The sequence below is a fragment of the Equus asinus genome, chromosome 2 (assembly GCF_041296235.1).
Source record: "Equus asinus isolate D_3611 breed Donkey chromosome 2, EquAss-T2T_v2, whole genome shotgun sequence".
Taxonomy (NCBI): domain Eukaryota; kingdom Metazoa; phylum Chordata; class Mammalia; order Perissodactyla; family Equidae; genus Equus; species Equus asinus.
In genome coordinates, this window is record NC_091791.1 from 83,393,789 (window position 1) to 83,418,652 (window position 24,864).

At 41.3% G+C, this 24,864-nt stretch overlaps 1 protein-coding gene across 2 annotated transcripts in view; it reads right to left on the bottom strand.

Moving 5' to 3' along the window:
- Nucleotides 1–24,864, bottom strand: part of SLC35F3 (solute carrier family 35 member F3) — a 376,143-nt gene that overhangs the window by 10,412 nt on the left and 340,867 nt on the right. For both annotated transcript variants that reach the window (XM_070492484.1, XM_044758803.2), the window contains one exon: nucleotides 4,178–4,397. In XM_070492484.1, the coding sequence (XP_070348585.1) occupies nucleotides 4,178–4,397 (220 nt within the window). The remainder of the gene's footprint in view (nucleotides 1–4,177; nucleotides 4,398–24,864) is intronic.

Sequence of the window (24,864 nt, forward strand, 5' to 3'; positions counted from 1 at the left end):
TCCTCAAGCCTGAACTCCTTGGAAGGTTCCAGCTCTATCTTTAAAAGTAAGTGTCTATTTTACATTGTACCCCACTACATCTCTGGGTTTCTTGGTTTACACTTGGAAATATTTCCCTGCCTGTTTCCTACACTGAGATGAACTCTCCAGGAAGGCTGGTCACGCTTGGCCTGTGCTTTCCCACGCCCCTCACCTTCCAGATCTGCGTGTCCCTGGAGGAGGATGCTGAGTGTGACGACGAAATAAAGACAGGTGAATTCCCCTACTTCCCCGTGCCTCTCCTGTCTCACACTCTCCTGTTGCCCCCTCTCCCCCCGTGTAGCCCACTGAACTATCCTAAAACAAGCACTTTGGGATCTAGACTAATGGGTAACAGTGGCCTTGAGACCCAGGGCCGAGAGCCGCCATCTCTACCTTGGCTGGGAAGAATCAGCTGGAGAAGAGGAAGAAACGCAGATGTGGGAGACACTGCGGCCGGCACATTGCCACTTAATCTCTTGCTGGTGGCCTCACCTAGTGTGGTGATCCTATTGTAATCTGTCTGGCCCCGGGGCTCCAGACTCAGTGCCCCAGCAACTCAGTGACATGTCCTGTATCCCTCACGGCCACACTGCTCCTATCCGATGTCAGGCCGAGGGAAGGAGAGCAAAGTGTTGAGCGTGAGGAAGAACGAGGAGGGTGGTGCAGGGCTGGGTGAGTCTGGTCACCTCCCTGCCCAGCGCTCCCCACTCCTGCTAAGAGTGCGATGGGCTGCGTGTCCTCTGCCAGTCAGAGCTGTAATGTGTTGTAGATTTGTACGGTTTGGGCAATTTTGAAGAAGGGAGAGAACAGACTAATTTTTAAATATATTTCCCCCAGCTCTTTCCCTCCCGGCTCCTGGACTGCTCTCATCCCCTCAAAGCAAGAGTTTGGAGGGAATTTAGAGATCCTCCGGTTCATCCCTCTTATTTCGGAGACTGGAAAGGGATGTGGGCTGTGAGCTCCTCTTGCTGTGCTCAGGGGGCAGAGGACAGCCTCCCAAACAGAGGGAGTCAGGGTCAGAGTCGGAGTTCTGTTCAGGGATGGCCCCTGGTGAAACACTGAAAGCATCGTAATTACTGGAAACATCAGCTGCAATCTGACTGAGATGGGGGCTGGTCTGGGAAAAAGGGCAGGATCCCCAGGGATGTGCTGCTGGGGTTTGAGGACCCCCTGGGATGATCTCTTAGCTCGCGTTCTTGCTCCTTCGTCAGTCCCTCCTGGTGTGAAAGCCCTAACTGTAGTGGGCGGTTATTAACAGCCGCTGAACCATCAGAGAACCACCATCTTCCGTTTCCCTGGAGCTGTGGGCTAGGGATGGTCTCTCTGACCCGGGTGAGTGAGCTTCATCTTTAGGAGGGGCCATACTTCACGTCCCCTGAGTTCTACTTACTCTCATCCCACCACTGCTTTTGCTACACAAAGCTGCCTCCCTAAATAGTTGTCAGCTTCTGACACTGTCAACAAAAGGACTGGGCTGATCCATGAAATCCCCCTACTTAAAAAGGAATAATAACGACAAGACTGTGAAAGACAATATTTATTGAGTTTTATGTGCCAGACACGCATCATCTTATTTTACTCTCACATCTGTTCTATAAGATGAGCATGAATATTCTGTTTTAAAATGAGGTAAGTAAGGCTCAGAGATGTTAAGTAAGTTGCTCAAGGTTCAACAGCTTCTAAGAGGGAACCACAATCCACATCCTAGTCACTTGACTCTAGACTGGAGCACCCCCTTTTCTGTTAGAAACCTCGAGTCTGGAGAGCCAGGAAACAGATGAAAAGCACATCGAAGCACAGAGTCAGAGGGTGACACAGGGGCCAGCTTGGGCTCCTTTCAACAGCCACCTCTGGTGCCAGAAGTGGCTGGGATGTCCTCAGAATTAGGAGATACATTTGCTTCTTTCTGGTCTATGCGCAGGACTGGGACCTGTTGATGTTTTCCAGGAACACAGCCCTTGTGATCTGAGTAATTGTCTTAATAACACAAGTCCTCTGTGCTGTCTGTCCCCAAGCATAATGCTGAGGCTCCATCATGTTCTTTATGTCTGTGTGACTCTCAAGCTTCTATGCTCAGCTGTCCAGGATGGGGAACAGTGTCGGCTCCCTTCAGTCATTGGAAATTACCCAGTGGAAGGTGCTGGATAACCCAGCAGTCAGAGAGAAGTCTAAGAGAACCCATGCACCAGGCAGCTATTCTCTTGGGCTTAGATTTCCTCCTGTCTATCAAGGGGGAAATTCAGGCACTGGCCAGCTGCTGGTCTCTCACAGATTTTCCTGGCTCTCTGAACCTTTGAACACGAGAAGAGGGAAATCCACCACACCTTAGAGTGGAAAGCTCTCAGGTGACGGGTCATGTACTTCTAAGAGGAGTAGTGATTATCAGAGAGCCCCACGCTGCACGGTGCTTTACAGGTTATAAAATTCCACCACCACCCCGGCTCCTTGGACCTGTGTTTTGGTGCTGGCCTAGAGCCAAAGGCTTCAACACAAAACTCTGTCCTGTCCACAGTGGTCAGCACAGACCAGATGGGTCGAGTGGCCAGGAAGGCTAGACCATATCAGTTCAGGGACGTTGGGGGTACCCTCTTATCCATGTAGAGCAATAAAAGAAAGATCTGGATGTTCCAGATTGTTCTCTATGAGTCTGGGAGGCTTTCCAGTATTTTCACACCTCCTCTTAACCTCAAAAACTTCCTTTTCTCTGTTCAGATGCAGAAGCTTCTTTTCAGTGACTGGGTCTCGCTTGGGATTTGCTTGGGATATCAGAATGAGGCCCAAAAGTCCCACGAATTCCCTTGGCTCTTTGCACCAAAATAAGGTCATGCAGGGCACGCACTCGTGGCGTGGGGCCCCGGGACAGCTGAGTCTGCGGTGTCCAGTCAGGCAGGCCGTTGCACAGATTACTGCCGGAAGTACCTGCATTTCTTGCGGAGAAGCATTAGATCATTTATTTGCTGAAAGCTGTTCTGGGTGGCAGCGCAGGGAGTGAGTTTTTATTCCAAAATTAACACGAAGCCCCAAAACAAATTCTCCCCCTGCTGCAAACTAAAAATACGACCCAGCAGCTGACTCATGTCCCCGCTGCTGTCTGAATAACTGGGTGGGCGTGAATCTGCCACTGGGGTGATGTCATTGTTCCCAGGGCAGTGAGTGAAGGACACAGTAGAGGGCCTGGGGCTGGCCCCTCACTGGGTGCCAGCATGACTGCTCTCGTGGGACTGCCCATCAGAAGGGCTCTCAGCTTCACGGCCGGCCACATGGTCTGGGGGGCAGGAAGGAGGAAGAGACGCTCTCTGGTGACAAGAGAACTAGCTGCGTGGCTGAATCCTCTTTTTGTCCCTGTTTGTGGAAAGGTGATGATGGGCAGTAGCAGCTCCTGGCCACCAGAGGGAGACAAGCAGAAGCCACCAGGTTTCTGTCCACACTATTGTCACCTGTTCCTGTTATTCAGGGCCAGTCCCTTGCTATTTCCACTGACATTTGATAGTGCAGTTATCACATTTCATATGACTGTTATGAAATTTGACTAGATTTTAATGGAATTTACTAAGTCTAGGTTGTAACAACGAGAGGTAATTCAAGGGGTATAATTCACTCCCCGTTCGTCTAGGGTGGGAAGGAAGTAAAACTGTCCCTCCACAGTTTGGATTTAGCGGAAGTGTGTCTGGCCCACTTCAGCTTGTACACGTAGTCCAGACAAGGGGCCTCCCGAGACCACACACCCGTGTGGATGTGAAGGACGCCCTGGCTTTCAGATACCTCCTAAGCAGAGAGTGGCAGTGTTAGCAGAGAGCTCCAGGCTGCAGGGCACTGCTGCCCATGAGAGAGGGAGTGAGCACGCAGAGAGGGGAGCACATCACCAGCCCCGGGGTGGGGGGGTCCCCGACTGGCACACACTTTAGGGAATGCTTGTTGAAATGCTTGAAATGAAAGGTGCTTTAATGAATGCTTGTATGGTTTGCAAGCAAGAAGGTTTGCAAGGCACACCGAGAACCAGGCCCTCTGCTGGGCTCCTTTTCTGCTGCAGATCAGAAGGAAAGTGGTCAGCAGCTTATGCTTATGGTCCAGCACATGGAGCTAATAAGCAAGCCAATGGGCAGGTTTTGGTGGACATGACTGAGTGAGGGAGGAAGACAGATAATAAGGAACTTACCCTCACTCCCATGAATCTGTCCCTGAGAACGATCCATGAGAGCAAGAACACAAAAGCTTTGTTGCAGCAGAACAACACGGAGACATCCGTAGTGTTTATTTTCTTTATTGCATGTAAGTACAGGTAGTTTGTGAGTGTCCAAAGAACACCAAAGGGTGCTGCCTTGGTAAAAAACACCTTCAAAGTCAAGCCATTGTCTCCAAAAAATCGACAGCACTCCCTAAAACAAGGAAAGAGAGGCAGTGTTATTATATTCTTGGGTTGAGACAGACCATTTTTTTCTTATACCCAGTTTTTGTGTATTTTTTAAGCAAATATAGGAAGGGGTGAAGTCTTTTTATTTATTATTTTTTATAAACATCTTTCTATTAAAGCTCTTCAACCTATTGCTTTAGTCCATTGAAGAAAACGTCGCACAATGATCTGACGTCATGGATTATTCCTTCTGTTCATTTTGGGTTTAGAAGGGATGGCTCTAGACAGAAGGTAATGTTGGGATTATCTGATCTGAAGAAGGCCCAAGGCCATGTTGATGGACTGAGAGATTCTGTCCTTTGCTTAGTAAGAGAAGGAAGCCACTAGCTCTTTTTATTTTTGGGGGTGGTGGTGGTGGAGACTTGAAGAGAACATTGAAACATATTTTTTAAAATCTGCCCCAAACTGAAATTGTCTTTGTTATCAGGCAGGGGCAGTCATTTCTGGGGTGCATCTAAAACATTTTGGCTATGATACAAATGGTGTCACCTATCTATACATTTTCTCCTTGAGGCCGTTCTGAGAGTTTGTTATTCTACCATGAGGAACTTCATGTCCTAACCAGGTCTAAAAGACTAGCACAGGAGGAGTGAGCAGATCCGAGGGTTCAGCATCTTAAGAGAGAATGAGATGAGGAAACACCTGTAGAAGAAAGTTTTTCAATGCCATTCTAGATTCTAGGGGGAAGGACCACTGATATTTAAAAAATGCTGAAGAAAAATAAAGCCAACCATCTACATGCAGAAGATAGTAGAGGAGGCTGCTGGGGAGAAAGCCTGGAGAGAGCTCTGAGAGGGGCGTGGTCTACAGACAGCCAGCAGCTGTCCTGACTGTCGGGAGCAAAGATCATTGCTCTTCTGGGCTTGACGAGCCACGCTAGGAGACAGATGAGTGAGGGCGTGCTGCTCCCACGGCCGTCACTGTCCAGGCTCACAGACAGGGCCCAGCGTGGCCGTGTACGAGTGAGGAGGACAGGAGTCAGTGAAAGAAAAGGTATAACTAGAATAAGCCAAATACACCAGGGTGGGGGAATAGCTGTGGCCTGTGCCACTTAAAATGCAGCAGTAAAGGAGGAAAATGAAAAATAAGTCAAAGGGGATTTGATGTGATTTAAAATTTAATTTTGTTTGTTCTTACCATCATCAATCTAAAATGAAATCTGCCTTTGTTCATTGCTCAACTATGTGGCATATCTATAGAAGAAAGAGAAAACTCATCACCCTTCACTAAACTCAGTCCTATGTTTCTTCTAAACAAACTAGCACCAGGTAACACATCCCAATCACTAAATTTACCATCAAACCAATTCAACTGAATTGATTCCATTTTGGTTTTATAGAGATGAAACTCTCATCTGATAGGTTGATATTCGTTTGCTGTGTAGTTTTCATATAACTGTTCAGCTGCATTTTCTATGAGATTTTCTCAAGCCCCTATTCACAGAAGAGTCTTCTTTCCTCCAGGGATAGTGACCAAGGTTGGCTCCCTTGATTTCTGTGATTATGGGCTATCAAGTGATGCCAGTCCCTTGAGTATGATCAACAGGAAATACAAGTATTCCTTCCTGCCATTAATGTCACTCTATTTTAGCTATATTTAGAGGTTACTCTTCTTAAGGGAACACAATGCAAGTAGGATTTCCAAGTTTCCCCTGAAAGTCAATGGGACACCGTACCTCCTCTCTGAGAGTCTGTGTTTGATTCCTCCAAAGTGTGATGGTTATAGAAGTCATGGGGAAGGGGCGGGGTACAGACATGACTGTATATTGATGGCCCAAGTTGCTCACTGGAAGTGGGGAGGGAAGTGGGGATCCATTCTGGAGATGGAAGAGGCAAGATTTCTGGGCCCAGTAGAGCTCTGTTGGCCCTTTGAAGACTAATGGCCTGGGGATTACAGCTCAGGTGGATAGATTTTGGTTTTAATTAGACCAAGTGACTGGCCCCCAAGGCCAGTGATGGTGCTGTTTTAAGACCAAAGACTGTGCACTCATCTTTGTCAGCTGGCTTGTCCATATATACCCTTAATTGCAAGGGGACCCAAGAGAGATGAGGAGTACAAATCCACTTCTTCCAGAGACTTCTTCTTACATACAAAGAATATAGTACAGGAGATGCGTTCTTGACTGATTTCCACGTAACTGACATGATAGTCTAATGCCCTTCATTTCCTGGCAGACTAAAGGCCCCAGGCTGGCAGGTTACTCTCCAGCGTGCTCCAGCCCTTTGCTTCCTACCAATTGAGTCATGTGTTGACTGAGATTTAGATGTGTTTGTTTCCATTCTGCTTGTGCCAGTTGTTCTTGGTTATTTCAACTGGATAATTCAATTAAATATTTCCTAAACCAATGAACTATAAATGAGAAGAGAAAGTTGCGTTTTTCCTATAGAATCTAAGTCGAGAGCTTCAAAGAAGGCTTAATAAAAGCAAGTCACTAAGATATTGCTATTGAATTAGGTGTGAATGAAATACTGTGAAAGACAGGAAAAATGGTAAAAATCTATAAGTTCTGCACTCATACCATTTGACAAATACCTCTGTTCTTGGTACTCTTTAAAGAACCCTGACTGGGATAGCCTGGCTTGGTGGGATTAAGATGGCTTGTCATTTAATTCAAATCAACAAACACTTGTTTGTCTTGTTATAGTCACAGTTCTAAACAAGGTACTGTGACTGATACATAACAAGTAACCAGTCTTGGCTCTTGAGAAGATTATGGTACAATTGGGGAGATAAGACTGATTCCTCAATAGGAAGCAATGCGAGTTTAGATATAATCACATATTAGGTGTGGAATATAATAACGCCATAGAATTTCTGTTAGTGGAGAGAGTTAGACTGATGGGAGAGGTTCTCATAAAAGATATAGATTCTGAATTAAAAAATAATTGGAGACAAATGAAAATGAAAACACAACATACCAACTCTTATGGGATGCAACAAAAGTGGTACTAAAAGGGAAATGAAACTAAGAGCTGGTTCTTTGAGAAGATAAACAAAATTGACAAACCCTTAGCCAGACTCACTAAGAAAAAAAGAGAGAAGGCTCAAATAAGGAAATAAAAGAAATTAAAGTTAAAAAAGAAAGTGGAGAAATTACAATGGATACCACAAAAATACAAAGTATTGTAAGAGAATATTTTGAAAAACTATATGCCAACAAATTGGATAACCTAGAAGAAATGGATACATTCTTAGAATCATACAACCTCCCAAAGGTGAATCAAGAAGAAATAGAGAATCTGAATAGGCCAATCACAAGTAAAGAGATTGAAATAGCAATCAAAAATCTCCCCAAAAACAAAAGTCCAGGACCAGATGACTTCTCTGGAGACTTCTACCAAACATTCAAAAAAATTTAATACCTATCCTTCTCAAACTATTCCGGAAAATTGAAGACAATGGGATGCTTCCTGACTCAATCTGCAAGGCCAACAGTACCCTGATATCAAAACCAGGCAGGGACAACACAAAGAAGGAAAATTACATGCCAATATTGCTGATGAACACAGATGCAAAAGTCCTCAACAAAATATTAGCAAATCAAATACAGCAATATATTAAAAAGATCATACACCATGATCAAGTGGGATTTATACCAGAGATGCAGGGATGGTTCAACATTCATAAATCAACCAGCGTGATACACCATATAAACAAAATGAGGAAAAAAATCACATGATCATCTCAATAGATGCAGAAAAAGCATTTGACAAGATCCAATATACATTTATGATAAAGACTCCCAATAAAATGGGTATAGAAAGAAAGTATCTCAACATAATAAACGTGATATATGAGAAACCCACAGCCAACATCATACTCAATGTCAAAAAACTGAAAGTCACTCCTTTGAGAACAGGAACAAGACATGGGTGCTCGCTCTCACAACTCTTATTCAACATAGTGCTGGAGGTTTTGGCCAGAGCAATTAGGCAAGAAAAAGAAATACAAGGTATCCAAACTGGAAAGGAAGAAGTAAAACTTTTGCTGTTTGCAGATGACGTGATTCTATATGTAGAAAACCTTAAAGAATCCACCAAAAAACTACTAGAAATAATCAACAACTATAGGAAAATTGCAGGGTAGAAAATCATCATACAAAAATCAGTTGCATTTCTATACACTAACAATGAACTAGCAGAAAGAGAAATTAAGAATACAATTCCATTTGCAATCGCAACAAAAAGAACAAAATATCCTGGAATAAATTTAATCAACGAGGTGAAAGACCTATACACTGAAAACTATAAGACATTATTGAAAGAAATCGAAGAAGCCATAAAGAAATGGAACGATATTCCATGCTCATGGAATCCTAAAATTTACATGGAACAACAGAAGAGCCTGAGTAGCCAAAACAATCCTATGAAAAAAGAACAAGCCTGGAGGCATCACAATCCCTAAATTTAATATACACTACAAAGCTATAGTAGTCAAAATAGCATGGTACTGGCACAAAAACAGACACACAGATCAATAGAACAGTTTGAAAGCCCAGAAATGAACCCACACATCTACAGACAGCTAATCTTTGACAAAGGAGCTAAGAACATACGATGGAGAAAGGAAAGTCTCTTCAACAAATGGTGCTGGGAAAACTGGACAGCCACATGCAAAAGAATGAAAGTAGACCATTATCTTACACCATGCACAAAAATCAACTCAAAATGGATTAAAGTCTTGAATGTAAGACATGAAATCATACAACTCCTAGAAGTAAATATAGGCAGTATACTCTCCAACATCAGTGTCAGCGATATTTTTTCAAATACCATGTCTATTCAGGCAAGGGAAACAAAAGAAAAAATAAACACTAAATAAACACTAAATAATAATAAAGAAAAAATAAACACTAAATAAACACTAAAAAGCTTCTGCAAAGCAAAGGAAACCATCAACAAAATGAAAAGACAACCCACTAACTGGGAGAAAATATTGCAAATCATATATCTGACAGGGGTTAGTTTCCAAAACATGTAAAGAATTCATACAACTAAACAACAAAAAAACCAAAGAACTCAATCAAAAACTGGGCAGAGGAAATGAACAGACATTTTTCCAAAGAAGATATACAGATGTCCAACAGGCACAGGAAAAGGTGTTCAACATCACAAATTATCAGGGAAATGCAAAGCAAAACTACAAATGAGATATCACCTCACTCCCATCAGAATGGTATAATCAACAAGAAAAGAAATAACGAATGTTGGAGAAGATGTGGAGAAAAGAGAACCCTCCTACACTGCTGGTGGGAATGCAAACTGGTGCAGTAACTACGGAAAACAGAATGGAGATTTCTCAAAAAACTAAAAATAGAAATACCATATGACCCAGCTATCCCACTACTGAGTATTTATCCAAAGAACATGAAATCAACAATACAAAGAGATTTATGCACCCCTATGTTCACTGCAGCATTATTCACAATAGCCAAGACATGGAAGCAACCCAAGTGCCCATCAACTGATGAATGGATAAAGAAGATGTGGTGTATATATATAAGTACACACACACACACACACACACACACACACACACACAGGAATACTACTCAGCCATAAAAAAGGATGAAATTAGCCCTTTTGCAGAAACATGGATGGACCTTGAGTGTACAATGTTAATTGAAATAAGCCAGACAGTGGAAGACAAACACCCTATAATTTCACTCATATGTGGACGATAAACAAACACATGAATAAGGAGAACACATTAGCAGTTAGCCAAGGGGAAGCGGGTGGGGGGGAGGGAGAAAGGGATAATGGGGCACATATGTATGGTGACAGATGAAAACTAGACTACTGGGGGTAAGCAAGATTCATTCTATACAGAAACTGATATATACTAATGTACACCTGAAATTACACAATGTTATAAACCAATATGTCCTCAATAAAATAATTTTTTAAAAAAAGGTGGGTTTGAGCTGAACCTTGAAGGACAGGTAGGATTTATACAGTTGGGGTCAGGGGAGAGAGAATATTCTAGATAAGACAAGAAATTGTATCCATGAAACAAGAACAAATGGCTATAAAAAAGGAAATAATCTTGGAAATGAAATATAGGATAGCCAAATGAAAAAACTCAATAGAAGAGTTGGAATTTAAAGTTAAGATACTCTCCCATGAGAGAGAAAGAGAAAGAGAGAAGGAAAGAAAAGATAAAATTAGAAGGTCAAACCAGAATGTCCAATATTGAACTAAAAGAAACATCAGAAAGAGAAAATGGAAAAAATGAAGCAGGGGGAGATTACAAAAGAAATTATTCAAGAAAATGTTGTAGAACTCTAGGGCATGAATTGTCATAAGGAAAAGGCCTATCAAGTACCAAGCAAACTGAATGAAGAAAAAAAACACAAGGCACATATTTGTCACATAAAGGGACGAAGATAAGAATGAAAAGCTCCCAAGAGAAATAAAACCAAATGGGTTGAAGGGATAGGAAATCATAATAGCACTAGACATCTCAACCAAAAAAATGGAAGCCATACAATAAAGGCCTTAACATTTTTCAAGGAAATGCTTTTCAAGCCAGAATTCTATAACCATCCAACCATCAATCAAATGTGAAGGTAGAATACAGACATTTTCAGTTAGCAGTACTGGAAAACATTGTCTCCCAAGCCACTGGAGGATAGATTGCATCAACACAGGGTGTAAACCAAGGAAGAGGAAGGCACAGCAGCAGGAGGCAAGGCTCCAACACAGGCAAGAGTGAAACCTCGTTCGAGAGGATGCTCTGCCGTAGACCAGAGAGGCGCAGAGGGTTCTAGGAGGGGAGTCCCCGGGGAAGTCTGTCATCAAGCAAGCACAGGGAAAATATTGATGGATTTTGGAGATGGTGAAACATTTATGAAAAAATAGCAATCATTAATGGAAATCAAGGTAAATGAGACAAAAGAGGCAAATATTACTGGCAGGAGAAATGACAGGTTGTTCACAAAAGGAGACAGAGTTGGTGAGCAAGAATTGCATGCTTATACTAATGAAAACATTATTAACCCAAACTTGGGATAGCATTATACTGGAGGGAACAGAAGCATGATGGGACAGAAATCAACGGAGGTCTACATTTAAGAAAAATGGAGATAAGAATTTAACTTAGGTAAATTGGCATAAATACCACAAGAACTGGGAGTGGCTGAGAGGGAGCAGGGGTGGAGCAGGAGTTGCTGTTTTTTCATGATAATTCTTTGACTACTGCTCTGCTTTTCCAAAATAAATGCGTGTATTAAAATTGCTCAAAATAAAGATTGTTTAAAAACACACGAGAGAGAGGTCAAGTCACTGTGGTTGAAGGTGACATGTGAGAGCTGAGACAGCCTTGAGGATTGCAGTTTGAAAACCATAGACAGAGAAAACCTCTACAAGTTGCAGATAAGGATGGTGTAGCCCAGATGGATTAAACGACACAAGTTCAATCAGACATCGGTGAGCCAGCCCCGCAGCTCTGCCCCCTCCTCAAGAACTCTCCCAACGATCCCCTCTCTCTTTTGGATCCTTTCCATCACCATTGAAATATGTCTAAGCCTCGCCAACCTTAAAATACCCCGCAAAGCAAAAGCAGGCATCTCGTCAGCCCCTTTTCCTCTGTCTTGCCCTCTTTCAGAGCCAAACGTTTTCAGAATAGTCACCTGCGCTGATGTCCCCATGACCACCTCTCTCACTCTTCAGCTCACTCTAATCCAGTGGCTGCTCCCACCACCCACCCAAACCTCTAGACTGATGACTAATGACCTTGGAGTTGCAAAATCCAATAGGTACTTTTCCGTGTTCATCTTACTCTTGGACGCCTCTGACATTGTTGACTGTTCCTCCTTCAAACACCCTTCTTGACTTCCAACTTAGCACATTCCCCTTGGTTTCCTCCATCCTCTCCACACCCTTCCAAGGCTTCCTCTGCAAGACTTCTTTGGTGTTTTCCCAGGGTTCCCTTCTAGTTCCTCCTCTTTTTACCCTGCAGTCACTGAGCAATCTCATCTACTGTCATGGTTTCAAAGCCCAGCTGATGACTCTCCAGTCAAGACACCTCTTCTATCAGATCTGCATCTGCAACCTGGACATCCCAGACACCTCTAATTCAGCCTTCCCAAATGAGCACTTTATCTTCCACTTCAATTCTCAATCATGATATCGCACCACGATTCATATTCCTAACCAGGCTAGATACTTGGGAATCCTTCTTAACTTCTCCTTTTTCTTCTTCACATCTAGTTCATCACCGAGGCCTATAGATTATTTCTCGTAACTATCTTATTCCCATGGTCCCTGTACTGCCTGGCTTAATGCTTCTGTCTCCTCTATCCCCTCTCACTTGGACCACTGCTGCTGGAATCTAATTGAGCTTCTCTCTCCATTGTTGTCTCATCTCCAATTTGATCCATTCCATACTCCAAGCTACAGTCAGAGAGGTCCTCCTCTTCGCTCACTTACCCTTAAGATAATGGCCAAACTCCCCATAAGACTTACCAGGTCCTTCCTGACCTGGCCTTCACCCTTCCTTTAACTTTATCCATCACTCCTACTCTGAACAGAAGCCACCTTGAATCATTTCAGTTCTGTGAATTCAATGCTCTTTCTTCCTCTGCTCTAGATTTCAAAGGATTTTCTGTTTCCTTTTCCTGAAACACGCTTCCTTTTTCCCTCTTCCTTTGTTTAGTTTCTTTCCATCCACTGGGCATCCGCTCATAAATCCTCTTCAGTGAAACGCTCCTGATGTGTGCTCCCCAAATTCCTTGTATTCCTCCTCATACACACAGGACCCTCTACTGTAATTGCACTTCACTATAACTGCGTATTTAATTGACTTCTTCACTAGAACGTAAACTCCATGTGGTCTTTCGACTTTTGCGTCATCTTATATTCTCAGGGTATATACGTTAATATATATGTAACATGTGTTAACAAATTCTTTTTTTTTTTTACAGAATGAATGTGCTTATTCCTTTATGGGGGACTACTGATTTTCAAATAATGATGCATAGACCATCAATCTTAAAAATCCCTCCAGGGAGCTTTCGAAAATATGGATTGCATGGATTCAACCCTAGGCATATTCAATCATATTGTCTAGTGAGGGGTCAAGGATTCTGAAGAGAATTGGGCAGTTTATATGAGGGATACCTTCTTAACAACATTCCATAATTCAAAATGTACAAATCTTGATTAGCATTCCCACAGTAGCACCGTATTTCTGTTTGCCAGCTAATGTCAACACCGCCACCTGGCTTACAGTTCACTTGGCCTCCCAGAGTTGATAATGTGATTCATTTAACTTTTAGAATCTCAATGGAGTCACATTATTTGAAATTTTATGCATAAATGAAACATCTGTCATGCTTATATTTTGTTACTGCAAATTTGCATTAAAATGTGACTGCACTGTATTTAAAAACATTTCCAAATGATTCTCAGGTGCAGCTAAGTTTGGATCCAAAATTCATGCTATCTCTCTCTCTTTCACTGTTTTCTTTCTTTTCAAAACATATTTTTAAGTTGTGGTAAAATCCATATAACATAACATTTACCATCGTAGCCATTTTGAAGTGTACAGTTCAGTAGTTTAAGTACATTCATGTTGCTCGGTAACCAATCTCCAGAACTCTTTCATCCTGCAAAACTGAAACTCTGTACTAGTTAAACAACTCCCCAATTCTTCCCTCCCCATAGCTGACGGCAATCGCCATTCTACTGTCTGTGTCTACGACTTTGACTACTCTAGGTACCCTATCTCAGTGGGATCATACAGTATTTGTCCTTTTGTGATTGGCTTATTTCTCTTAGCACAATGTCCTCAAGGTTCATCCATGTTGTGTCATGTGTCAGAATTTCCTTCCTCTTTAAGGCTGAATAATATTTCATTGTATGTACACACCACATTTTGTTTATCCATTCATCTGTTTATGGACACTTGGGCTGCTTCCACCTTGACTATTGTAATAACGCTGCTATGAACATGACAAATACCTTTTTGAGACCCATATTTCAATTCTTTGGTATACATACCCAGTAGTGGAATTGCTGGATCATGTGGTAATTCTACTTTTCATTTTTTTGAGGAAAATGGCTGCACCATTTTACATTCCACCAAAAATATACAAGGGTTCCAATTTCCCCACATCCTGATCAACATTTGTTATTTTCTGTTTTTTAAATTTTTATTTTTTATTGTAGCCATTACAATGGATGTAAGGTGATATCTCGTTGTGGTCATGATTAGTGATTTTGAGCATCTTTTCAGGAACTTTCTCCCCATCTGTATATCATCTTTGAAGAAATGTCTATTCAAGTCCTTTGCCCATTTTTCAATTGTTTCTTTTTGTTGTCATTGAGTTGTAGGAGTTCTTTTATATTCTGGCTATTAACTCATTATCAGATATATGATTTGCAAATATTTTCTCCCATTCCATAGGTTGCCTTTTCACTCTGTTGATTGTGTCCTTTGATACACAAAAGTTTTTAATTTTGATGTAGTCCAATTTATCTGTTATTACTTTTGTTGCCTGTGTGTCTGGTGTCATATCCAAGAAATCATTGCCAAATACAATTCTGTAAAGCTTTCTTCCTTAGTTTTCTTCTAAGATTTTTATAGTGTTATCCCTGACATTTGGATCTTTGATCTATTTTGAGTTAATTTTTGCCTATGGTGTAAAGTTAGGATCCAACTTTGCTCACTTGTGTATGGATATTAAGTTTTCTTAGCACTATTTGTTGAAAAGACTGTCCTCTCCCCATTGAATGCTCTTGGCATTTTTGCTGAAAATCATTTGACCATATATATGAGGGTTTATTTCTGGATTTTCTATTCTATTCCATTGGTCTTTATATCTCTCTTCATGCCATACCACACTTCGTGCCAGTTTTGATTACTGTAGCTTTATAGTAGGTTTTGAAATCAGGAAATGCAAGACTTCCAACTTTGTTCTTCTTTTTCAAGACTGTTTTGGCTATTTGGAGTCCCTTGAGATTCCATATGAATTTTAAGATGGATTTTTCTATTTATGCAAAAAACACTGTTGGGATTTTGATAGGAATTGCATTAAATCTGTAGATTGCTTTGAGTAGTATTGATATCTTATCAATATTAAGTCTTCCAATCCATGAACACTGGATGTCTTTCCATTTCTTTGTGTCTTCTTTAATTTCTTTCAGGAATGTTTTATAGCTTCCCATATACAAGTCTTTCACCTCCTCAGTTAGGTTTATTCCTAAGTATGTTATTCTTTTTGATGATATTGCAAATGGAATTGTTTTATTTTCTTTCTTCTTTAGAAATACTTTAAAAAATTGAAGTATAACATATATTTCCTTAAGTGCAGAAAGATTAGGGTGTATAGTTTAATTTTTACAAGTAAAATCATACATGTAACACCATCTCTATCAAGATAAAGAATATACCAGCACTCCAGAAGCTTCCCCTGTGCCCTCTCCTAGTCATTTCTTATCCCTCTAAATATAATCATTATGGAGAGTTCTGTCTCCATAGTTTAATTTTTCCTTTATAAAGTTGGAATCATACATTATGTACTCTTTGGTGTCTGGTTTCTTTTACTCAATATTATGTCTGAGAGATTTTATCTGTATTGTTGTAGGTAGCAGTAACTCACTTGATATATAGTATCTAACTTTATGAATATATCACAATTTACCCATTCTCCACAGCTTATGGACATTGAGTGGTTTGGAATATGAATAATGCTGCTATGGACATTCCTGAGTATATCTTTTGATGCACATCTATATGCATTTACGTGGGACATGTACCAAAGAGTGGAAATGCAGGATCAGAGGGTATGTATATGGTTAGCTTTAGAAAATACTGAAATACAGTTTTCCAAAGTAGTTTACTAGTTTATACTCCCACCAATCTTTTAATTGAAACTTTAATTTACATTTAATGTAGTTACTCCTATATTTGGGTTTAATTCTGTCACCTTACTATTCCTTTCTATTTGCCGCATCTGTTCTTTATTCTTTTTATTTGTCTTCTTTGGCATTATTATGGGTTAATCAAATTAAAAAAATGATCCCATCTCTCCAACATCAGCTTGTTAGAAATACATTCTTTTATTATTCTTCCAGTGGTAGATATTACAACATGTATTCTTGACTTACCAGAATATATTTTACTTGATAGTTTTATCACTTCTGGGACAATACAAGGGCCTTATAATGCTTTAATTCCATCTGACACATTTCTTTACCATGTTTTGGGCTTTTATTGCCATGAATTTTTATACTACATATTTTAAAACTCTGTAATGCATTACTACTACTCTTTTAGACAGTCAGTATTTCTTTACATTTTACGACATATTTACTCTTTCTAAAGTTCATCATTCTTGCTTGAGTTGTACTTCCATCTGGGATCATTCCTTCTGCCTCAAGTATCCCTTTAAGTATTTCTTCTCATGTTGGTCTGTTTGCATGAGAATATCCTTATTTTGCCTTCACTATTTAAAGGGTATTTTTACTGGGCTTAGAATTCTAGATTGATGGTCATATTCTTTCAGCCCTTAAGATATCATTCCATTGTCTTCTGGCTTTCAGTTTTTCTGTTGAGAAGTCAATTGTCAGTTCTTAGTTTTGCTCTTTTGATGCCAATGTATCTTCTTTTCCAGCTTCTTTAAAGATTTGTATCAACTTTGGTTTTTAGAAGATTTGCCATGATGTTCATAGGTGTGGTTTTCTTTTATTTTTTTGGCTTGGGATTTGTAAATCTTTTTGAAACTGTAGCTTGATGTCTTTCATCAGTTTTGAGAAATTCTTGGCCAATATACCTCTCCTCTTTATTCCTGAGACTCCAATTATACACATATAGGATCTTTTCACTGTTCCCTATATGTATCTTTTGCTTCTTTTTATATTTCCCATCTATTTTTCAATTTGTGCTTTAATGTAAATATTTGCAATTGACCAACTAAATATTTGCAAAAATATTTTCCATTTTACTAATCCTCTCTATTATTGTGTCTAACCTGTTCTTAAATCCAAGATTCTTAATTTCTATTATTATGTTTTTCAGTTTTAGGATTTCCATTTGATTATTTTTCCAAGATTTTAGTACTCTGGTGAAATACATTCATCTATTTATTCTCTTAAACATAATAATCAGTTATTTTACAGTGTGCATTTGATAATTCCAAAATCTATAACATCTCTGGATTTGTTTCTAATCTTTATTTTTCTTTCTTGAGTTTTGTCATCTGTTCCTGTTTCCTGGCAAGCTTTGTTATTTTTCATTGATGGCAGATTATGTATGAAAAATTGTTGGGCTGTGAATGATGTTATCTTCTTCTAGTGTGGATTTAATTTCTTTCTGCATGAAGATTACCTTGACTAGTTGATGTTGGTCAATTTATGTTTTTTTGCTCTGAAACAGAGAAAATTTCTACTGCCATCCATGGAGGTGGGAATGGGAATATATATTTTCATCGATTAAGTCCAAATGCAGTCTCTGAAGAGGGTGAGGGGGTGGGGTTAAGATGTAGACGGAATATCACTTCTACAGATGCCAAGGCACTCCAGACAACTGCATTCCAAGATGAGAAACCACTCTTAACTTGGTTCATGTGCAAGAACTATCCCCAGATACAAATCATTAGGATAGTGCTTGCCGAAACAAAACATGACCAAGATCTCACTTTCTAGAAAAATGACAAAAACGTTGGGCAAACATATGGCCTACTTTTATGCTATCAGGAGGCAGGGGCAACCCAAGCAATTTGGTGCAAACAGCTTAGATAGCTCTGGGAGATAGGGAACATCCCTGGCGCACACAGACTTCTACATTTTGTGGGGACCTCTAGGTCATGAATGACTCAATGCTGGTTTTCAAAGTGCCCACTGTTAAAACCATGGCAATCTGATATGGCTAAGAGGACAAGCAGGACACGCCCAACTGATGGCAGGCAGCGGCCCCCTCCATTAAGCATGGTGTGGTGCCAGGGAGATGGGGCTCAGCTTCAGGGCAAGGAGCTCAGGACAGAGCTTAGATTCCTAGGGAGTAAATCTAGCCTTGAGCATAAGGAAGGGGGACTACTGATTTTCTTCCTGGATCTCTCTGCATTGAGTGGCTCTGGCCTGCTTTTGTACCTGTGGCTCAAATCTCTGTACTAAGTTCTTTTTGTCGGGGTCATTAATAATTCTGTCAGCCAACGTTTTTAACCCCCACCATCCCTGTCCACAGCTTGTACTGAAATAAGATTGCATAAATGTTAGTATAGCTTGATGGTGATAGAATATATTTCTATTTCAGGAACACACATACATAGCAGATCAAAAATATGTATGTTTAAGTAGATTGATAGATTGAAAAAGAGAGACTGAATAATGTGTTAAATAGAAATATAATTAAACTAAATGACTAATTTTGGCTTCCCTTTGGTCACAAATACGAACCATATTTATTGAAAATAAAAATGATTGGAAAGATTAGCATAGCAAAAGTAGACCCATAATCACAGTTATACCCTTTGATCTTCCTCCTTTGCTAGTTCTTAAAGGGTACAGTCATTTGGGCTAAAATGTCATTTAAATATATTTGGATATGCAAAAGACAGTTAAATTGGTGGGTTCTGGCTCAGAAGATATTAAACGGAATAAGTAAAGAATGTAACCAATCAAAGAGTGAAAAATTAAGAAACTGTGATAAGGAAGAAATGAAAATAGGTTCTGGGAAGTCAAAATAGTAAATCAACAGGGCAGTCATTGGGGGTTTGGGGAAAGGCAGAGACATGGAGACGTAGGATAAATTCCCAAAGTAGTGCTCAGCAACAGGCTGACATGATCTCTTAGAACCAAAGGGGAAGGAAACCAGTCTCTTGGAACAGAACTGCATTTCTATGACAGTCTTCCAAGGAGACTCTGGGAAACTCCACAACCCCTTGGTTTGGTAGATAGAATGGGTGCATACCACTGTGGACAATGCCCAGCTCTCCTATGACACTGGAAGAGGCACCCCTGTACAGCATGCCCTCCACAGATGAACAAAGAGACGATTTCTGCAGATGAACAAAGAGATCATCTACTTGATTCATATTTGCACAGACACATCCCAGAAAAAGCCAAGTGGACTGGGCAAGCTTGTAAGAATGAAGAAGAAATTTAATGTGTACTCCTTTTGTGGTTGGTCTGAAAGGCAATATGCTTACTGCTTGTGGCCTATTTACATATCAGATTGATCAAGATTTCAGAAACTTAAAAATTTTTAATTCATTCTGAAATTCAAAAAAGTTACCTCATCTGCTCTAAGTGTGGTCCTTGAACTAAGCCATGTTCATTCATACAAAAATACAGACCACCAGGACAGTGCTTCCTGAAGAAAACATGGACAAGATCTCCCTTTCTAGCTAATTATCAGCGTTTACTTTCAACAAAAAGATTGATCCAAAACCAGCATTGAAGATGCTTCAGCTCCTTGCCAACGCACTTAAAGGGGACGTCAGTGATGGACGTGACAGACATAGGAGATAGCAAAACAGTAAGAGTGAGGCACTGAGGAAGCTCCCGCGCACCTTTGGGAGCCTTGGGTGTGCCGCCATTTTGTAAGCGTCCAGGACCCTCAAGGGAGGATAGGAGCGCCTTAAATCGAAGATACGTGTTGTTTCTCTAAAGTAGGACTTTTGTCTGTCAGTTACTTCTTTTAGCCAAAATGAAGTTCCTGAGGGAAAGAAGCCCTTTTGTCATATTTAGAAAGAAAAACATTGGAGAAGAAAAAAAGAGTTATTAGGGTCTGCAACAAGGGGAGCCAAGCCCTGGGAACAGAAGAGTCTCTCATCGAGAGTCTTACAGACAGGCTGGAACCTCGTATGAACAGACAGAAAGGGGAGAGAAGATGCAACCACAGCACAGAAGAACTGGACTGAAACACTGACCTCACCCCCGGGGATGGGAAATGCCAATTAGCAACCTAGTCATGGGGGTTGTGGTTAGAGCTAAGGTAGATCTATGGTCTAACTGTAATGATTGTTTTGCTTTAGTTACTGTTGTTTAACTTCTTCCTTCTAAAACTACATGCATGTGGTAAAAAGCTCAGACTACATAAGGGTCCTGAAAATTACCTATCTCCCACTCCCAACCCCCGCTTCTCCCCCACAGTCAATCACCTGGACAGGTTTGTGCCTTCTTCCGGGAAGAGCCTATTCAGATTCAAACGTAAGTGGATAGATCTTTTTTTTTTTTTTAACACACAGATATTTATATATAATTTAATTACACAGTAAATTGATAAGCTTATCCACAGTGTGATTAAGGATGTTAAATAATTCCTTCACCTTTTAAAAGCCCTAATTAAAGAATCCTGGTTAAAGGATGCATACAGGCATTAAGGATGGCCTGGGCCTATGGCGTGTGCCTGCACCCCAGCCTTCTGGGCAAGAGGAGGAGGAGGCACAGAAAAATATTCAAAGAAGAGAAAAACCCGAGTTCAGGGCCATGAGGAGGCTGCACTTTAATTCCAAGAAGTGATCCAGTTGGATTCCTGCTCTCCACAACGGGCTTTTAAAAATATTAAGTTTGGAACATTTTATTTGCTTTCTTAAAGCAATTTTAGGGGCCAGCCCCATGGCTGAGTGGCTAAGTTCGCACACTCCCCTTCGGCAGCCCAGGGTTCCCCGGTTCGGATCCTGGTGTGGACCCAGACACTGCTCATCAAGCTGTGCTGTGGCAGCATCCCATATAGAAGAGCTAGAATGATCTACAATTAAGATATACAACTATATACTGGGTCCTTGGGGAGAAAAAAAAAAGGGAGGAAGATTGGCAACAGATGTTAGCTTAGGGTCAATCTTCCTCACCAAAAAGTATACTTTAAAAAACAAAAACCAATTTTAAAAATAGAAAACAATGTCGAAGAAAAATTTGAAAAGAGAAAAGAAGTGTTACTCATGACGAAACCATTTCAACATAATCATGCTTCTGACATATTTCCATTGGTCTTTCTCCCACACAGATGTGTTTACACAGGTGTAATCAGTGTGTACATGCAAGCCCATATCTTGCTTTTTAACTGATGACGTCTCATAAGAATGTTCCTTTAGTGTCACATGGTTTTCTACTTGCTGACTTGTGTCTCTGCCTGTGTGGAACTGGGGCTGGTGATATGCAGAATGTATAGACATCTGCACAGACTGCAGATGAATTGGGGCTGGTGGATATATCGCGATAGTCTCAGCTATTCTCCTATTACTGGACACTACAGTACTCCCAATTTTTCCTATTATAATAATAAAAATTATAATAAAAAAGGTGACATATATCTTCATGCTTATCGTTTTCTACAAATTTTAGAATTTTTCCTGAGGAATAACTGCATTCACAGTAGAATGTTGGGGAGTTTATAGATGACCCAAGTGCTGTTTATAAAATTCACTGCCAACTCACATGATTAGGGCACATCTGTATAATTAACCATAGTATAAAGGAAACAGGTGCCATGGGGAGAATGAGGTTCCAGCCCCCTGTGGTGTACCTGGATGCTCATTTTGGATCCAAGGGGTAGTTCCCCAGAATGCAGCACATATTGATGGATTTTATTGGAAGACAGATGGCAGAATGGCCTAGAAGCACAGCATATTTATAGTCCCATGCCACTTCATAGCTTGATTCAGAGTATCAGTGAGCAGGTTGTAAGGAGGTTGTAAAAGATAGTCACTCCAGCATGAGCAGGAAGGCTGGACTCTATTAAGTGGTATGTTTTCAACTTTGAGATTCTGAGATTAGACAATAAAACCTTTATAACAGGCAAAAGTCAGATTGGCATCCAGCTACTATTGGGTAGATGTGTATATCCTCTTTTTTTTTTTTTTTGCATTTGCATTTATTTAGAGCTTGAAGCAAATAAGGAGCAGAGACCAGTTACTAAAGTCATGAATAAGGTTTTTGTTTATTTTGAAAAACTTTAAGACGTCTTTTGGGTATTTTCAAGTAAAATGGTTTTCCCATGTAAGTACCACTGCTCCTAAGTAAGTGAAAATGTGTTTGCATTTCCCACAGGTACGTTTCAATGTTGCACATCTTCCCTTCCATAGCAGACCCAGGCTTAGCCAAAGTGTCCTTGTATATGCAAATCAAGTTTTAAAAGACTTGTGTAAACAAACAAAGGTTAACTTTTACAGCACAAACAGAAACAAAATACTGAACCCTTTTGTTAGCTTGATTTCCTATACTGCAGGTTTTCTAGGTAACTAGTAGAGTGTTTTGTTAGCAGTGAGTCCAGAAATTATCTGTGTCTGACTAAAATTGCATGCACCTCTCTCTCTCTCTCTCTCATTCTTGGTCAGTTCTGGAAACATGCCTGAGACATTTACAGACAAAAAAAGATGGGTCTTCTGTGATGTTAGTGGTGTTGTCCTTTCTGGAAAGGGATTCGAGAGAAATGGAGGGCATGCACAGCATACAAAGAATTTTGGGGGCCGGCCCGATGGCGCAGCGGTTAAGTTCGCATGTTCCGCTTCTTGGAGGCCCGGGGTTCATCGGTTCGGATCCCGGGTGCGGACATGGCACCGCTTGGCAAAAGCCATGCTGTGGTAGGCATCTCACGTATAAAGTAGAGGAAGATGGGCATAGATGTTAGCTCCGGGCCAGTCTTCCTCAGCAAAAAGAGGAGGACTGGCAGTAGTTAGCTCAGGGCTAATCTTCCTCAAAAAAAAAAAAAAAGAATTTTGGTCCCTAAGATGTCCCCCCAGGACTAGTCCAGCCTCAACCATGTCTTAGAGAGGGAACATTTAATAAGCACAGATTGCATACATGTCCCACTAACTAGGAATTTCACAGCCTCCTCCACAGGAATCTGTTTTTGTTTGGGGCTCAGCTGGTTATTTTGCATGCACAATCAAACAGCAGAAGTATCTGAAAAGCGCAGAGAGAGGGCCTGCTCCCTGATTGCTGTCCTGTCCACAGGACTCTTGGTTAACCTGCTAATTACAGTGAAGTGATTCTGCATTCCATGCGCAAAGCGGAGATCGAAGCTGCAAAGACAGGGATAACCAACAGCTTCCATTTAGGTATGGAGACTAAAGTGCCAACTGAAGTGGTCTGGCCACTTAGGAAGAAGGATGGCCCACAGAGTTGCAGTGCATTTCCTCCCAATCTGAAACAGCCTCTTGATGTCAGAACCATTCTCCCTGTTCTAGAGAGTTCATTCAGATATCTGCAGCATGGGATACAGCTGCTCTGAGAACCTTTGCTTGTGATAATCCACTTAACCCAGCGAGACTGGACACAGGGTTTTCTGTAGCAGCAAGACGCCACAGGACCATCTGTTGCAATGGGATTTCTCTCCTGTGCAGGCAGGAGATAACAGGCTGGAGATGGGTTCTTAGGAGAGGCGTTAGAGCTGAAATGGAAGCAGTGGCTCAGGAAAGAGTTAACTTTCTGCTTTAATGAAGCGCAGTGCCCTGCAAAGCAGAGGGACACAGCACCGAGCACTCGTTCCACAGGTCCCAGCAAATAACAGCTGCTGGGCTTTTACTTCTCCTTTGCTGCCTTTTCCGCTACTTCCGCTTGAGCAATGAGTCATTTTGAGTTTCACTAAGCTGTCGAGAGTTGAACCAGGAATACATTTTTACAACACATGACCTGACAGCACTTTTATCACAGAGTGGAGAAGGCGTAGCACATCTGTGGATCTTTCCTTGGCCATCTAGAAGAAGTTGGAGTTCAGACTTGGTAAGAATGGTTGGGTGATACAGGATCTGATGGTGCCCACTGGAGTCCCAGAATTGAACCCTACAGCTGTAGCAGATGCCTGCATTTATCTGCTGGCCGGCCTCGCTTTCTTCCCTTTCTGTTCCAGCCTGTTTCCCATCCTTCAGTGGAAAGTTCAAGGCTTGAGGCCTTGGCCTCAGCTAATGACCAGTGTGTTCTCTGCATTTGTCACAGTGAAAGGCAATGGCGTTTTGGTACCAGTTAGTGGCCAGAAAGGCAATCGTCAAAGCCCAAGCTTTGCAAGGGAGTAACGCAGTGTACAATGAGATATTTCATGCAGCTGTCTCATAGATCCACCCCACAGATATCCAAGAACAGTCTAACGGGATAGTTAAAATATGCTATACGGGTTCCAAAAGACCTTGCCTGACATTAATATCATCTGCTGTCCTTGGCCTTTCTCAGAGAAGCACAAGCAATCTCTTGTCCTAATGACCTGCCTACGAGAGCTGGCTGCAGGAATGCAGAGCTGCTGTCGCAGGGCCCAGCTAGGTGACAGGAGAGCTCAGAGATTGCATCCTGCCTCACTAGGAACCAAGCCATGTCCCCGTACTGGGTTGAACTCAGTTCCCTAGGGCCATGCTCCCATGGGCTTCAGAAGTTCAGAGTCACCCCTCCACTGCCATCCCCTTCACACAACCACCAGTCACCCCCTCCTCCAGGGCTTCCTCTTGGGACCTCCAGCTCCCCCAGGTGCCCTGCAAATCTGCCCACATAATACTCTGTGCC